At 49.5% G+C, this 17,957-nt stretch overlaps 1 protein-coding gene across 1 annotated transcript; it reads left to right on the top strand.

Annotated features, from left to right (window-relative positions):
- The first annotated feature begins 4,993 nt into the window (after window positions 1-4,993).
- Ceacam18 (carcinoembryonic antigen related cell adhesion molecule 18) lies at window positions 4,994-17,570 on the top strand. Its single transcript, XM_008845241.1, is given in 8 exon segments — window positions 4,994-5,045; window positions 8,612-8,971; window positions 12,674-12,739; window positions 12,742-12,918; window positions 14,838-14,914; window positions 14,916-15,118; window positions 17,328-17,374; window positions 17,431-17,570. Coding segments are annotated over 8 exon segments (1,122 nt in total).
- Window positions 17,571-17,957: the final 387 nt, after the last annotated feature.

Below are 17,957 nucleotides of genomic sequence, written 5' to 3'. Positions count from 1 at the left end.
GCCACGGAAGACGCAGGGAAGCAGCGGAGAAGCTGAGACCCGCTACCACAACAGAGACGTGGAGCCGCAGTGCTGCGAGACCTTCAGCACCTCAAGCGGCGGACAGCGACGCGCGACTGAGAACAGAGAAGCCAACCCCGCGGAACTCGCTGCCTTCCAGGGCGCGCGCAGGGGACCAATCCCCGCGGGACCGCGTGCCCCATAGATGTTAGAGGCCCTCTGATGTGTCCTGCCCCCTCGTCACACTTCACTGCATCACAGGGTCATTTGTCCAGATTCACAAGCTGTTGGCAGTTTTTAGAGATGTCCAGCTTGCCTTCTGAAGGTCCTTCAGGAACCTCTGAACATGAGAAGTAGGTGACACCATGGTCTAGGAGCGCTATTGTCCAGGCTGAAGGACTTGGGGCACCCCGATAGTGTGCGAGGGAGTGGCTCCTTCCTGTTGGGTGTGAGGAAGTCACAGTGTGGCCTCAGACTGTTTCCCCATTGGACGCAATGTCCTCCCTCAACACCTGACAACGTGGGGAGACATTTTATACGGTAACACCTCAATGGGGATATGGTCAAGCTCTTCCCATCTATCAGGTAGAGGTCAAGGGTGCTGTTCGACATCCTTCAACACACAGGGTAGCCTCACAGCTGAAGGCTGAGAGGCTGCAGCAGACCCCAGAGGCTGTGAGTTCTACAAGGATGGTGGTTCCGTGTGGACCTCTGCGGAGCGGAATAAGAAATGAGCGATAATCTTAGGTGAAGTGTTGACGGCAGCTGTCCATGCACTCACCTGGCATCTGTTCTAGGCTAGGGCTGGAGGCCAACGTGGCAAACTGCCCTCATGCCCTTGAGGGACTGTCCATTGTTGGAGAGCCAGACAGATGCCAAAAACGTGATGGGCCAGAGAGGTCATGTTGTGTAGCAATTTCCTCCTAGTTAAAACATTTTCAGCCTGGAGGCAAGCTTCCTAAGACTTAGGAAATTCTAGAGAGAGGCTTGCTCATAAAGTCTCTGGAAGTAGACAGCTCAGGAGTCTCAGGGAGTCTCTGAAAACTGACCAGATGCCTAAAGCCCCTCCATCCCTAAGGTTGTATAACCAATAAGGACCACTGAGGAGACAGGCCAGCAGGGCAGCCTGGAAGAGGCGCTCTCTGACATGTCACACAGTGAGCTCCAGGCTCCCGGTTTTCATGATCATCACCCATGATAACTGCAGTGCTTCAGTGATGCAGCTGTCTTTGAGTCAGCCCTGTAAACTCATTGATTCACCAAGTTGGACTTTGGTGGCATCCTTACTTTGGTCTGTCATCAACTTCCCTTCCAGGATGAGTAGATGTTCGTTCACGCCTGGTAGTAGTGTCTTCCCAGTTTCCTTTGTGCGTGGCCTCTCCTCTTAGAAACGAGGGAATAGCCCCAGGTATGTGGCCCTGGTGTGGCCTGAAGGGGTGGAAGGCAGTATCCTGTTGGTCCTGATTGTGTTCAGGGTGGTACGTCTCGAGTGAGAGTGTCCTCAGTGGACCAGAGGATCTTTCGTTTTTACTGTCGTGTCACCTCTGATGGAAGACATACATGCACCTGTCAATTGCTGCTATGATCTGAATATTTGAGGTCCCCCCTCCCAAATCATATTGGAGTTCTAACTTACATGGTGATGACACTTAGATGTGGAAGCGTTTGGAAGGTGGGGGTCTTTGTGAATAGCATTAGTATTCTTATAAAAGGTAGGGGACAGTGAGATGGTAGCTGTGAGAGTGTTTCCAGAAGAGGTCAGTGTTTGGATTGTAGACTGAAGATCGCCTTCACCAGCATGGACGGTGCATCAGCCTGTCTGCTGAGGTCTCCACTGGAGCAGAGATGGCAGAAAATCACATTTGCTGCCTGTGCTGGGACCCATAGGACAGAACTATGCAGGAGGGAGGCAGAGACCGTGTTCCCCCAGGGCACCTCATTCCCACCCTCAGGGGCAAAGTACCAGGGGGACAGAGGCCAGCAAACAGAGCAGTCACACTTCAGGATCCGCAGGGCTGTTCAGTTGGGCAGGTGCCATAAATGCAAAGAATCCTTTGTGGTGGCTCACATCTTTAATCCCAGCACTTGGGAGGCAGAGGCAGGTGGATCTCTGTGAGATCGAGGCCAATCTGGTCTACATAGTGAGTTCCAGGACAGCTGTGGCTACAAGGAGACTCTGTCGTCCCCCCCCCAAAATAAATAAATAAAAGAGATACCTGTTTTCAGAGCTAACAACCAAGGCACGGAAAGATTGAAGCCAGGGACTGGACAGATGCCCCAGTGTTTAGGGGCCTCACTGCTCTATCAGAGGACCTGATTTTGGGTCCCAGCACCCATGCTGGGCTGCTCTCAACTACCTGTAACTACAGCTCCAGGGGATATGATGCCTTCTGGCCTCCAAGGGCACCCCCACACATGCTACATGCATGGGTGTATGTACACACATACAAAAATAAAAAATAAAAAATTTAAGACGTTGAATTAATCAATGTGAAGCTTTAGAGCCAGGGTGCCAACCCAGGTGTCCAAACATCAAAGACCCAAACACTTTCCAAGACATGAGTGTTTTAGTCTGTTCATCTGTAAGAACAATGTAGATTGGGCAGCTATGGACAACACATTGATTTTGCCTGATTCGGGAAGCCAGGATGTCATAACACAAAGGTTGGCAGTTTGGTGCCTGACGAGGACTGCCTCCAGGTCATAGCTAGCACCTTCCCCCATCGTCACATAACAGACGGCCTTTGGGGCTCTCTTTTCTAAGGGTACTGCCTTAGTCCATTTGTGCAGCTCTAATAAAATGTGAGAATGGTCACTTAAGCCATTGATAAGCCATTGAAACCCAGTTCTCACTGATCTGGAGGCCAAGATGATAAAGAAGGCACTGTTGTTTGGTGTCTGATGAGAGCCTGACTTCTGCTTCAAGATGGTGCTGCAAACACCTTTGCCATGTGTTGGAGGGGGCCTAACTGGTTCCCTCTGGTCATTTATAAGATTGGTTATCCCACTTCATGAGGATGCCTGAACATTGTCCTAAATGTTCCACCTACTATACATTGCATTGATGATGGACTATCAGCATGAGTTAGCAGAGGACACATTGAAACCCAAGCAGGTGTAAATCTCATTGATGAAGGCACTACCCCCATGAGCCAACCACCTTCCAAAGGCCATACCTGTTAGCATCACCACCAGGGGGAATTACAATTTTAATATGAGAATCTGAGCACAAGTGTAAACATTTAGGCCCCAGTATATCATGGTAGGTTCTATCTCACTCCCATTGAGCTACTGAGTCTTTAAACATAAGCTGCCGACCTGGCTCTCCTCAGATCCCAGAGATGAGACCCATCCTCACATGTGCATGCATTCTCCATCAGGGTGTTAGAAATGGGTCTGGGATCCCAAGAAAATGACCACATAATCCAAAGCATTTCTGCAAGGCCCCAAGTTTTACTTTTGCGGAAAGGGGGCAGGCCGTTGTGAATTCAGCAAATACACGTTGTCAAGATGGCCTCTCCTTTTTATACCTAATTTGAAAAAGTGGTCGGTCCCCCATCTACTATTTCTAACTTAAACTGACATGGCATAGTTTGCATAGCAAGTTTCAGGCCAGCCAGGGCCACGTAGTAAGACCCTGTCTCAAAATAAAAAGTGGGGAGGGGGTCCTGGAGAGATGACTCCATGGTTAAGAGCACTGGCTGCTCTTGCCGATGACCTAGATTTAGTTCCTAGCACCCACATGCTGGCTAACATCTGACTGGAACTCCAGTTCTCTAGGGGGAATCTAATGCCCACTTCTGGTCTCTACAGGCATTGCATGATTTGGGTGCATTTATGTACCTGCAGGCAAAACACTCATATATGAATAATAAAAATAAATTGAAAATTTAAAAAAATTTCAATTTCACTAAAAACTGTTGATAGCTATAGGTCACAGTTATTGTCAGTAATTATATCTATCTATAGCCACATATCTATCTCTATATCCCACATGTATTAATATCTATATTTTGATTATCATAATATCATTATAGATGATAGACAGATGACAGATAGATAGATGGATGATAGAGTGTACATGTGTGTGCATGTAGCAGCCAGAGGTCAACCCCAGGATGGCTGTCCATCTTGGGTTTGGCTCAGTGTGTAAAGGTGTCTGCTGCCAAGCCTGATGACTTGAGTTCAATCCCACATGGTGGGAGGAGAGGGCCAACTCCTGCAAGTTGTCTGCTGACCTTCGTGCCCAAACACCTACACACAAAATAAATAAATAGATAAGTTTTAAAAACAAAGGTCTTGGGCTGGGGAGATGGCTCAGGGGTTGGGAGTGCTGGCTGCTCTTGCAGAGGACCCAGGTTCAGTTCCCAGCACCACATGGTGGCTAACCACCATCCATAACTCTGTTCCAGGGGATCTGATGCCCTCCTCTGATGTATGTGGGCATTGCATGACAAGGGTACACTTACATACATGCAGACAATACACTCGTATACCTAAAATAAGGATAATAACTAAAATATATTTTTAAAAAACAAAGGTCTTATCTTAACATGTGCAAAGTGCTGGATTTGATCCCCAGAACACATGTATACACAAAAATGCAATTTGGGCCTGGAGGTGGAGTTTGGTGCTATAACATTTGCCTGGCATGTAAGGTCCTGGGTTCAGTCCCAAGTGTTGGCGGTGGTGGGAGGGGTGGGCGTAGGGCAAGAACAACAGTAGACACATTAAAGGTCTTTGTGATGCTTCTCAAAGTTTCTGGTTTTCCTGACAGGGATCTAGTGTTTTCACAACCAGGAAAAATATAATGTCACTAGACATGAATGTAAGATAAATAACAAATGACATAAAACCATAAAGATAAGGACTAACTTCCGAGGGCCCACCTCCCCACCGTGCAGAGTCCCTCCTGGGAGGTGCCACACTGGAGGGGAGACCAGCGTTGCGCAGTGCAGTGGAGCCTGCCCAGCTCTGGAGGACCAGGAAGCTCATGGACCAGTCCAGGCCCAGCTGCAGCCCCTGGAGGTAGCTCACCTTTGTGGGTTAAGGGAAGAGGTACCGGTCTTCTGAGGCTGAGGGATGGCAGCCAGCAGCTCAGCCGGGCAGGGGTCAAAAACAATATTATATGGGTCACAGCCCAGGAGCCCCGGGGTGGAAGCAGGAAGAGGAAAGGAGGAAACAGAAGGGACAGGACCCTCACCAGGATGCTCCTGAGCTCACACACCTGGGTATGCCTGTGCCCTAGACACACACACACACACAGAAACACAGATAGACACAGGTACACAGGTGCACACACAGATGCACACACACACACAGAAACACAGACACAGGTACACAGGTACACACACAGACACATACATACATACATACATACATACATACATACATACATACACAGAAACACAGATACAGGTACACAGGTACACACACAGATACACAGATACAGAGAAACACAAATAGAAACAGGTATACAGGTGCACACATAGACATATACAGACGCATAGACATACATACATACATACACACACACACACACACACACACACACACATGTGCACCCGAGAGTGCAGAGAAACCCAAGTAGACACAGACACACACAGGCACACACACAGACACACGTTCAGACACAGGCACACAAACATTCACTTCTCTGCCCTGTGGTCTGATGAACTTGGACCTTCACTTCCCTGTGGTCACCCCTTAGTCGCTGGGGTTCCCCTACCCAGATGCCCTTCTACGCAGGCTGGGTCCCTTTCTAACACCTGACTTCCCCAGAGCCTTTGTGTTCCAACATTCATGGCTGCCCTGATTTGCTGGTGGACACAGGTACTGCCCTTGAACATGCAGCGTTCACTCTGAGGTGTGGTGTGGAGTGGGGCCTCAGGCACCACAGAGCAGGGGACGCCAGCCCTGCTGAGCGGTGACAGCTCCTGTCCCTTTCACACCCACTCCTGCAATTCACACGCGCACTCAGGCTGGCTCAGACAGTCTCTGGGGAGGCTTGGTGGCACTCATGCTCAGATCATCGGTGCTCCCCACGCCCTCTCAGGGTGCTGGGGACTCAGGGCTGATGCACTGCCCAGTCCTGCCTGCCTGGAGCTCACAGATCTAGCCCCCAATTCTGATAGTCTTAGTGGTTAGGACAGGGGTGCAGTGGGCTGGGTGCTAGGAAACCAGAGAGGGTCACTTGGCCCAGAGGGAGACGAGAGTCCACAGGGAAGTTACAAATGGGGAGGGTGGAGCTGGGATCCATGTGTCAGCAACAGGGGACAGCGTATGTGACCCCAGAGCTAGGATGGGGTGGTGTATGGCTGGGGCACAGAACACACACGCCTGTCTCCCTAAAAATACATTCATGAAGGATGGTGTGTGTGGAGGAGAGGAGAGGACCAAAGGGAGGCTAGAGGTCATGGAGACCAGCTCTTGGGGCTGGAGAGATGGCTCAGTGGTTAGAGCACTGGCTGCTCTTGCAGAGGATCCAGGTTTGATTCCTACCACCCACATGGCGGTTAACACCCATCTAACTCCAGTTCCAGGGGATCTGATGCCCTCTTCTGACCTCCATGGGCACTGCATGACATGGGTGCCCTTACATACATGCAGGCAATATGCTCATACACATAAAATAAAAATAATAAAGTATTTAAAAAAGATCAGCCCTTGTTGAGGGCGTCTCAACCATGTGAATAGGTTGGCTCTTAATTATTCAAACACTAGGGAGGTGCAGAGGCTCATCGGGGAGAGGGGAGTAGGATCACAGCTTGGCCTTTGTTAAGACTATGGTGTGAAGATGGATTGGATGAGGGAAGTGGGCAGATGGATCAGGCAGGGGCTGAGGAAGTGGAAAGGGAGGGTCTTAAAGGATTTATTTATTTTTGTGTATGTGTATGTGTGTGCTGGGGTGTATGTATGTGCACTATGTGCATGCAGTGCCTGCAGAGGCCAGAAGATCCCCTGGAACTGGAGTTACAAATGGCTCTGAGCCTCTCTGTGGGTGCTGGGAACTGAACCCGAGTCCCCAATGAGAGCAGTCAATGCTCTTAACTTCTGAGTCATCGCTCCAGCCCTAACTGATTGGAAACTCTAACTTACCATTGTAGTTACTTTTGAGTCACTATGGCTACAGTATCTGACAGGACCCAGGGAGTGGAGGTTTATTCTGGCTTCACCATCAGAGGGTTTCGGTCCATCATGGTGGTGGGGAGGGCTTGAGGGAATGGCTCAGTTTGTGAGTCTGTGGCAGTGGTGGCTCTTCACACCAAGACAGACAAGGAGGCACAGCTAGGCGGAAACCAGGGGCTGGGTCTAACCTTCGAAGGCTCACCCTTGGCGACCTGCTTCCTGCACATACATTCCACACCTTAAGGGTTTCACAGTCTCCCTGTGGCTGGTGCCTGACTCAAGAAAGACTAAGTCGTTTAGACCACGAGTGAGCCGGATCTGTTCTCAGAACTGTTTCTCTGCATTTATTTACACCACATTCAGCATCATATAGGAAAGAAACGAGGAAATTTGTCTCAAAGAATCTTTAATCAGACTTCTTATCAGGGAAGAATTTTCCTTTTCTGACCCTACTGACCAAGCACAGCATATGGCTGATGTTATCAATCTAGAGTCACATGTTGTTTGTAACATATACTATGGATAATTTGTTCCTTTCAATGTGCATCCAAGGTTGTTCCTAAAAGTGAAGATATTTCCAACACACACACACACACACACACACACACACACACACACACACGCACGCACACACTGCCTATGCTTCATTTTTTACCTAAGGTTAGTTGCCTGAGGATATAAGGTACGTTAGCTGGCAAAATTTATGTTTGTATATAAGGGTATAATGTATATGTTTTTTTTTCTATATTTGGAAACAGGGCCTTATCAGATTATTAAGTAAATGAATTGATAAAGTTAGGATGTCTTCTCCATAGGATTAGTATGCATATAAAGGAAGCCTACTTCCCCATCTTTTCATAGGCACACTGCACACAGGTGTTTGCATGCGCACGTGCACACACACACACACACACACACACACACACACACACACCGGTCTATCAGTCTGTGTCAGGGGCAAGGGAGGATCATGAGGGAGAAACAGGGAGCACAGGTAAGGTGAAAGCCATAGGTTTAGCTTAGCAAGTAATGGTTGATTACACAGGACACCAACACCTAGTAGGTTTGCTTGCATTGTTCTCCTGAAGACTAGCTCAATTTACATAAGATGAACATACAGTAGGAAGACAGTTTGAATAGGCAATATTAAATTATCTCAAAATACAGGATTAACTTTGGTGACAAGGTAAGATGGGAGGCAGTCCCAGAAACCTCACCCCCTCACCTCCCAAAATAGTACTACCAGCAGTGGACTCGGCATCCAGAATCTGAGCCTCTGTGTGTGTGTGTGTGTGTGTGTGTGGTCTGTGTGTCTGTGTCTGTGTATGTGTGTGTGTGAAGCATTTCAGATTCACACCGTAACAGTTATACACCATCATTTGTAGAAATCATTCTCTCTCTCCTCCCTCTCTCTTCTCTCTTCTCTCTCTTCTCTCTCTCTCTCTCTCTCTCTCTCTCTCTCTCTCTCTCTCTCCACCCCTAGCCACTCTGATGGCCTTTGGACTCTTTGGACTCTACCACATTTCTAGCCATATCTTCATCAGCCCAGACTCCCTCACAGGGCCTGAAAGATACTGGAGCCTCCTGGCCCTGGAGAATGTTCCAGAAGATGTGTTGGAATACAGCTTGTACCAGGGTCCAGATGACAATGCAGGGAACATGATTTTCAGCCATAAACCTCCCAATACCTGGCACCCAGGTCCCTTGTACAGTAGCAGGGAGAAGGTGACCTGCACAGGTAACCTGGTGATCAGGAGGTCGGCTCTAAATGACACCAGCAACTACACGGCTCATTGGACACAGAAAACGGGAGTCAAAAAGACTGGCTGGCCAGAGGTCCTAGGTGAGCTGACAGGTGACCCACCGCCCCACTGGAAAGGAAAGCTGGATCTGAGGGCTTGGGGAATGGCACTCGGAAGCATGTTGCCCAGGTGTCTCAGTAACCTGCAGGTGGTGCTGGGGGCCATAGAGGTGGCTCTGCACCCTCTCCTGCTGAGGTTGACCACTCACCAAGGCTCAGTTCCATGTTGGAGAGGATATGCATTTTCTACTGCTGTGTAGTAGCCCCAAGCTTAGCAGTCAAACATCTAATTATTTATTTTTATTTATGTTTGTAATACTGGAGCTTGAACCTAGGGTCTTGTGTAGGCTATGCAGGGGCTCCACTACTGAGCCACACCCCAGCCCTCACTGGGGGATCCTAGGCAGGGTCCCTCAGGGTAATGTTCCTACTCGAAAACTTACCCAGGGAAGATCTCTTTCCAGCCTCTTTCTGGCTTGTGGCTGAAGTCATTTCCTGGTGGCCGTTATGACCGCAGACCTAGCTATCACTGTATTTTATTTTGTTTTCATGGCTATAACGCCCAGCATTGTGTCATTTACCACAGCAGTCTTTACCCCATGGTGGTGATGGTCACACCAGGCCTGGAGAAATAGGTACATTGCAACATGGGCTGTCTTGGAATTCTGTCTGCTACAGCTGCTCCTGGTGGCACCATGGGACAGGAAGCCCGCTGTTAGCTTCTGGTCTATATCACTTGGCCTTGGGTCAGCTGTCTTCTTTCAGGAAAGAATGTTCTCCAGGGCTAGGATGAACTGTGTGCCTCAGTTTCTCCATTTGTAAGGAAGGGGAAATATCCACCACTGGTTTTCTGTAAGTTTGGAGAGCATTCGATAAAGGAAATGGAATTCAGACAGTGGCTTCAATGTTATGGATAGTCCAACGCCATCTCTTCCAGCTCCTCAGATCTTGAATCAGGGGGTCTAAAAACAACCACTGTGGAGATGGCTCAGTGGGTAAAGCACTTGATGTGTAAAAGTAAGGACGTATGAGTTCACATCCCCAGAGCCCACATAAAGCTGGACATGGTCGCGAGTGTGCACAATCCCAGCTCCTGCAGTGAGATGGGAGGTACAGTTGGAGAGGCCTTGGGAACTCGTGGGCCAGTGAACCTGGTGGACACAGAGGTGAACAACAAAAGAACTTGTGTTCTAGCTACTGCTGCTGCTGTGATAAAAACACTGACCAAGGGGGCTGCAAAGATTGCTCAGCAGTTAAGAGCACTGGCTGCTCTTACAGAGGACCTGGGTTCGATTCCCAGCACCCACATGGCAGCTAGCAAGCATCTATAACTCTAGTTCCAGGGGAATCTGACACCCTCTTCTGACCTCCACATGACACAGGTGCACCTACCTTCACACAGGCAATACATGCATACAAATAAAATAAAAATAATAAAATATTTTAAAACACAGACCAAAACCAGCTTGGAAAGGGGAGTTTATTTGGCTTACAGCACAGTCAAGGGAAGCAAAGGCAGGAACTCAGGATCATTGCTCCCTGGCTTGCTCCCCTGGGCCCTTCTCAGCCTGCTTTCTTATGTAACACAGGCCCATCTGCCCAGGGGTGGGACTGCCCACAGTGGGCTGGGCCCTCCCATATCATTCACAATCAAGAAAATCCCAATCCCCCCACATGGCCACAGGCCAATCCAATGGAAGCAATTCCCCAATTGAGGCTCCCTCCACCCAGGTATGTCAAGTTGACACCTGAGGCATCCAGCACACCCTGTTCCAAACAGGTGGAAGGTCTAGACTGAAACTCGAGGTTGTCATACTCATGACATGTACATGTTGTCATGTATTCAGCAGCATGTATGTACCTCAACTCATACATAAACATGCACACAGACATACACACACCTGTAAACACACACACACACAGACACACACACAGACACACAGACACACACACACACACACACATCACGCCACCTCTAGTGGAGCCTGCGTGAGGAACTCTTCGTAGGTCGAGGCTGAGAAAACTTCAAAGGAAGAATGCCTCCTGGAGATGGCTGTGTTAAAAGAGCATGCCGTGTCTTTGGCTGTTCTACTTTAGTTCCTGTCTTTATCGATGCAATATTATTCTTATTCTTTCTTCATAGAGAGATTGTTTTGTTCCTACTCGGATCGTTAGGCTCACCTAAAGAGAAATTAGATATGGATGATTTCCTGGGAACTTAGTCATCTGATACTATACTTCCTCAGGTGTCTCTGTTCAGTCATCAAGAAGCCAAGACAGAGAAAGTCTTGGTCCAGTCAATCTCCCTCGGGCCCCCCTCCCCTAGACAAGTCTAGGCCTGGATGCTTGAGTTGGCCTAAAAATGTGAGGCTGTTTTGCCCTCTTTATGGGATAGACCCCTGATAATCACATGCATGACTAATCCCAATGATGGGTAAGACCCTCCCAGTCTGATGAACCTAAGACAGGGGCCATGATGACAATCATGGTTACCCAAGGAATGGCAACTTCAGCATCTGAGGACAGGCAACCTGATCGTGACTCCCATTCCCGGGGCTATCCCTGAGAAGCCTCACTCAAAATAATAAGGGGAGATGTAGGGACCTGAGGCTTGAGACCTGAGACTTGAGGCCTGAGACCTGGGACCTGAGACCTAAACATACAGTAATCAAAGCAGCTAAGAATAGGCAACCTTGGAAACTCCTAGATAAGTACAGTAAGAATCAAGAGTTTATGTAGGAGATAATAGATGAGTGATTATTCAAGGAAGGAAAGTTTCATGGTATTCATTACAATTCATGGATAGACTTGCCAGATCTAGGCCACCTTGGTGCCTGCTTAGTAAAGAACAAAAGGAGAGCATAGAGAGACAATTAAAGAGTGTGTTTATTTCGTGGAAAGTAAGATGGAATAGTTATTTTTACGTCAAGACTTTAGCTCAAAGGAAGTAATGAATTCTTTGAAGAACTAAAATACTACATATAAAATTTAAAATAAAACAAGCAGTGATTCACAGATACAGAGATGTGAAGGCAAAGTTTAAGGCAGAGGGTTTTGAGGTAGAGAGGCAATTCATTAGCCAAAGCTACATCATCAAATATTTATTTAAATGCTAGGCACAACATGAAAACAGATGCATGAGGTCATGTGTAGTGGCACATACCTATTATCCTAGTGCCTGGGTGGCTGAGGCAAGAGGATCTTGAGTTTGAAGCCAGCCTGAGCTATACTGCACTATCCACTTTCAGAAACCAAAAACAGGACTGGAGAGATGGCTCAGTGGTTAAGAGTGCTTACTGCTCTTGTACCCATGTTGGGCACCTCACAACCACCTGTAACTCTAGCTCCAGAGGATCCATTGCCTCTGGCCTCTGTAGGCACCGCGCTCCGGTCTGGGCTGGTCCGTCGCACACACACACAGACACACACACACACACACACACACACACACACACACACACACACACACACACACGCACAGAGAAAACCAACAACCAGTAGGCCACCTGTTGATGACCGAGAACTCACCATTATTGAGAGACAGACTCAGGCAGAGCTCAGGGCTGTGCAGCCTGGTGCCCACGCCTCCCCCTCAGCCCCTCTCAGCTCTGGGGTCTTTCTTATGGCTCTGGCTTCCTTCTGACATGCCACACTTTCAACATGCACCAAAGCTAAGGAAGCAGACCCCACTCCTAATCCCCTCCTTCTGCTTCACCCAGAGTTGAGAAGCAACCTGAGTGTCAGCCAACGCCAGCACCCTGGTGGAAGGCATGGACTCTGTGGCCTCTGAATGTCTCACCAACCCCTCCAACTTCAGTGGCATGTGAACCCCATACCAACTTCCGGCAGTAACCAGATGACAATTTCTCCAGATGGGAAGACTCTGCTTATCCACAGGGTCAGCCGTCATGACTGCAAACTTCAGTGTGCCATAGAAGACATCCCGGAGATTCTCCAGAGAAGTGAGGAGCTCTCCCTGACCATGGCCTGTGAGTGGAGGGTCGTGGGAGGGAAGCCAGGGTGAGAGGAGCTGGGCTGAGCCAGCTTGTGGTCAGCTTGGTCTGCCTTTGAATCTCAGCTCTGGATTTTAGCCTTGTGGATTCATAACTGACTGAATCCCAAGTCGGACATTAGAAATGGGCAGAGTGAGTTTATTGAGGCCTGGCTTTTGTGTAAAGAAGGCATCTGGGGCTGGGAGATGGCACGTCAGTAGAGCATTTGCCATGCAAGAATGAGGACATGAGTTTGGGTCCCCAGAACTGGCGTAAAACCTGGGTGTGGTGGGACCTACCTGTGATCCCAGCACAGGGAGAGGTAGAGACGGGGGCTCCCTGGGGCTTGCTGCCAGCCAGCTCAACCAAACCAACAATCTCCACACTCACTGGGAGACCTTGTCTCACAAAATAAGGTGGAGACCAGTTGAGGAAGGCAGCTGATGTTGACCTCTGGTCCCAACATGCACATGCAAACATTGGCACACATACCCGTGTGCACAAACACTCCCCCCCCCCACAAGAACACACCACAGAAGAGGCAGCCTACAAGTTATTTCTTTTTTGAACTATTTTGTTTGTTATTTTTAGTTCATGTGTATGAGTGTGTTGCCTGCATGTGTTTAAGTGCACCCTTGTCGTGCAATACCTGCAGAGGCCAGAAGAGGGTGTTGGGTTCCCTAAAACTAGAGTTACTGATGGTTGTGAGCTGCCATGTGGGGGCTGGGAATCAAACCCAGGTCCTCTGCAAGAGCAGCCAGTGCTCTTAACCACTGAGACATCTCTCCAGCACCTACAACTGATTTCTTAAATTGATGTTCAGCTATGAAGTTCTGAAGCCCTCAGGTCTGTTTACTGATTTTGTTCTGTTCTGAATTTAAACCACTTTCACATTTTATTTTCATACCAATTACACTGACTATACTGCTTTTAGCAGAAAGATGGATTTAAAAGCTTGATCTTGGGATGGAATACAGATCAGTGGAAGAGAGTAGAATCCCCCAGTGAGGGGCTGGGGTGTGGCTCAGAGGTAGAGCCCCTGCCTAGACTCCCCCAGTGAGGGGCTGGGGTGTGGCTCAGAGGTAGAGCCCCTGCCTAGACTCCCCCAGTGAGGGGCTGGGGTGTGGCTCAGAGGTAGAGCCCCTGCCTAGAATCCCCAAGTGAGGGGCTGGGATGTGGTTCCGTGGTAGAGTCCCTGTCTAGCATGCCTGAGGCCCTGGGATCCCAAATACAGCAACAAATACCAGGACTCATAAATACGTTCATTCAGAATTTTTTCAACAGCCAGAACCATCTTCTGTGTTTATCAAACACTGGGACAACTTTCAGCTGCAAATCAAACTCACATGTCTCAAATCATTACCGCCTGTGGTCCTTGTAGTTCCTAAGAGGCCCTGGCACCATACTGAGGACAGGAAGATCACCTCTGACCTCCATGCAGCTGTCTGTGGGTTAGAGGCTAGAACCCAGACTCAGACCCCAGAGACTGCAGCCAATCCCTATGCAAGCAGGGGACTTGAACCCCCATCCTCCCCTCTGAGGGTTTTCATCTATAAGGTGGATCATTCCCAGAACCGAATCACACGAGTTTGGGGAATTATCCACTTAACATGAACACACACAGAGCTTAGCTGAGTCCCCGCACACAGTAGGCGGGAGCAGTGTTTTGTTTTTAGCTGTGACTGTTTTACTATGAAGTGAAGGCCTGGCAGGGGCTGGCCCATGGTAGATCCAGGGTCTCATAGTGGAAGATACTGTTGTTGCTGTTGTTCCCTGAGGTGGGTCATGGGCAGGCTCGGGCACAGTGAGGGCACGTTGTGGCTGGAGGGTGTCACATGGTTTGAGGGAACAAAATGAGACCTGGGGGCAGGAACATTGGAGACATAGCTCTGGTGTCTCCTGCCCTGTCTGTGCACATGGACATGACTGTGTGGTGCTGTGGCCCCAGCCCGATGTCTTTGAGGGCCTGCTTATGGCTGCAGCTGGTTCCAGCCTTGGAGTTGAAGTGTACCTCCCACTGCAGCCCTGAACCCAAGTACAGCTGGATTCACAGCAGCTCCCTGCTGAGCGCCTCGGAGGCCAACCTGACCCTACCTAGTCTGTCCTTGGAAGGGATGGGCATTTACCGGTGCATCGTGGAGAACCCAGTGACCCAGCTGACATTCTACAGGGAGGTGACTGTGCAGCCATCTCATGAGTGCAGCCTGCCCCCACCAACCTAACTCTCTCTCCTATGAGCTTTTGTGTAGGCAGCACCCATGGCACAGGGGCTTCTCCCTTGCCATGGCTTCTGGGGGATTCCCTCCCTGTGTTCTGAGGGAAGGTCCGAAGCTGTCCACTCAGAGTCTCCATCCCAGAGTCAGGGCAGATCCCACAGGGGTCGAGCCTGGCCAGCATTTACTGAGCAGTTTCCCTGTGCTGTTCTGGCCTGTGTGAGCATCCCTGCCTCCGAGTGGAGCAGGTGACTAAGTACTATCACCTCTGTCTTACACGTGAGGGGATCCAGCCCCAGGGAGTTTTTAATTTTTATTTTCTGTGTATGAATGTTTTGCATGCACCTGTGTTGTACAGTGCCCACAGAGGCCAGAAGAGAGTGTGACTCTCCTGGAAGTGAAGTTCTGGAAGGTTGTTAGATAGCATAGGTGCTGGGACTTGAACCCTGGTCCTCTGCAAGAGCAGCCAGTGCTCTTTAACTGAGGAGCCATCTCTACAGCTGCCCCACCATCATTTTTAGTTTTTTCTTTTTGAGACAGGGTCTCCCTGTAGCCCCAGCTGGCCTAGAGCTCCTTATGTGGAACAGGCTGGCCTGGAACTCACAGAAATCTCCTGCCTCTGCCTCCCCGGTGCTGGGATTAAAGGCGTGCCCACCTTACAGCTGGTGGGAGTTGGGTTCTTTTTCAAGGCTCCAGTGCTAATGCACAGCAGAGAGACTCCCACAGAAGGAGTTCTGGCCCAAAAGTTGCCTGTGCCCTTGAAGGTGCCACACACTGCCTCCCAGGGGAGAGCGTAGGAGGTGGGCGATAGACACTACGGAGGGTGGTGGTCGCATACCTTTAATCACAGCACTCAGGAGTCAGAGGCAGGCAGGGTAGAGCTCTGTGAGTTCAAGTCCATCCTGGTCTACATAGTGAATTCCAGGCCAGCTGAGGCTGCAGGGAGACCCTGCCTCAAAAAGACAAAAAAAAAAAAAAAAAAAAAAAAAAAAAAAGGCTTCAGAGCAGTGCAGAGAACCTGCCAGCCTTGTCCCGGGAAAGCTCTGAGCAGGTCCACCTGCCACTCCACTGTGCACTGAGCCCCGCCACGCGCCCGCCACGCATGTTTCTGAGACCCTCGGATTCGTGTTTTCTACTCCCTTGGACTGGAAGCTTCAGGAGAGCAGAGGCTGGCGAGCCATCTTCTCACCGCTTGTCCCCTGACAGTGCCCAGGATAGATACAGCTGGGGCTCAGTGAGTATCCGTGCGGAAGGCTGATGCTCCGAGTAACCAGCACCTCAGCCCTCAGATGCTTTGTCCTCAGGAGCAGGCGCACCAGGCATGCTTGGCTGTCCACTCCCTGTCTCTTAGTCACCACCTCGTCACTGTGAGAAAGTGCTTGACAGACTCATTTTGGTTCATGGCCTATGGGACAGGGAGGGCAGGCAGTGGTCACATGACATCCTGGAATGGAAGCATGAGAAGCCGTGACCGCTGGTGCTCAGCTCGCTTTCTCATTTTTATTCAGCTGGGACTGCAGCCCATGGACATGCCACCAGCATTCAGGAAAGGTTTTCCCTCTTCAGCTAACCCTCTCTGGAAACGCCCTCAGAGGTGTGCCCAGAGATGTGTGTCCTCAATGGTTCTAAGTCCAGTCACGGGGATAATCCATAGGAGGCATCATAGCTTCCCACCTAGGTGTCTGCCCAGAAGGGCAAGGGATTGGTTGTTATTATTATTTAAAAATATTTTATTTATTATTTTTATTTTATATGTATGAGTGTATGGCCTACAAGTGTAAGTGCACCTGTGTCATGCAGTGTCTTCAGAGGTCAGAAGAAGGCATTGGATCCCCTGGAACTGGACCATGTGGGTGCTGGGAAGAGCAGTCAGCTCTCTCATCCTTTGAGCCATCTCTCCAGCCTGTTTTATTATTATTATTATTACTATTATTATTATTATTATTATTATTATTATTATTGTGTGTGTGTATGATGTGTTTGGGGGGTGCATACTTAGTAGCATGCACCAGTAAAGGTCAAAGGACAATTTTGTGGAGTTGGTTCTCTCCTTCTACTTTAACATGAGTTGTAGGGATGGAGCACAGGCTTGCTCAGGCAAGGGCTTCACCTGCTGAATCATCTCGCTGGCTTCAAGAGGTTGGCTATGTTCATGGATGTATCCCTGGTACCTGGATTGTGCATGGCACATAGAGGTGCTGGTGAATATTTGAAGAACCAGGATGTGGGTGAGTGGACAGGTGAGTGATGGGTGAAGAGCCACGGTGTCCTGATGCCCTGTTGTCTCTCCATCCAGGACCACCACCTGTCGTCCGCAATGAGTTCTACATCTCAGGCTTCTTGACAATATTTCTCATCATTGTGACAGACCTGGGTGGCATCTACCCCCATGGAATCCTGGTCTACACCCTAATCATAATTTACTCCCACAGATGACTATTGCTTAATGGGGGGAGAATGGTCTAGAGGCTGGGCCTCAAGAGCCAGGGGCAAGGCCAGATGGGGAGGGGCATCAGCATTCAACCGGGAGCGCACAGGTAGGTCCCCAGGATCAGAAGCTGGGGCTGGGGGATCAAGGCAGCAGTCTTGGCATGGTAGGGTGTTGAGTGCCACTGTTTCTGCCCAGTAGATGCCAGTAACAAAGCCCACCACCACCCTAGTGTAGACAGCCAAAGATGTCTCCAGGCACTACATAGGGTCACACAGGGGGTGAGATTCAGTGAGTGATGGGGCTGGGGAGATGGCCCAGTGGGTAAAGTGTTTGCTGTATAAGCATGAAAACCTGAGTTGCTATCCCAGCACCCACATAAAAGCCATATGTGG

This window comes from Nannospalax galili, unplaced genomic scaffold, assembly GCF_000622305.1.
Source record: "Nannospalax galili isolate Female #2095 unplaced genomic scaffold, S.galili_v1.0 scaffold960, whole genome shotgun sequence".
Taxonomy (NCBI): Eukaryota; Metazoa; Chordata; class Mammalia; order Rodentia; family Spalacidae; genus Nannospalax; species Nannospalax galili.
This window is presented reverse-complemented; position numbering and strand designations above follow the sequence as displayed.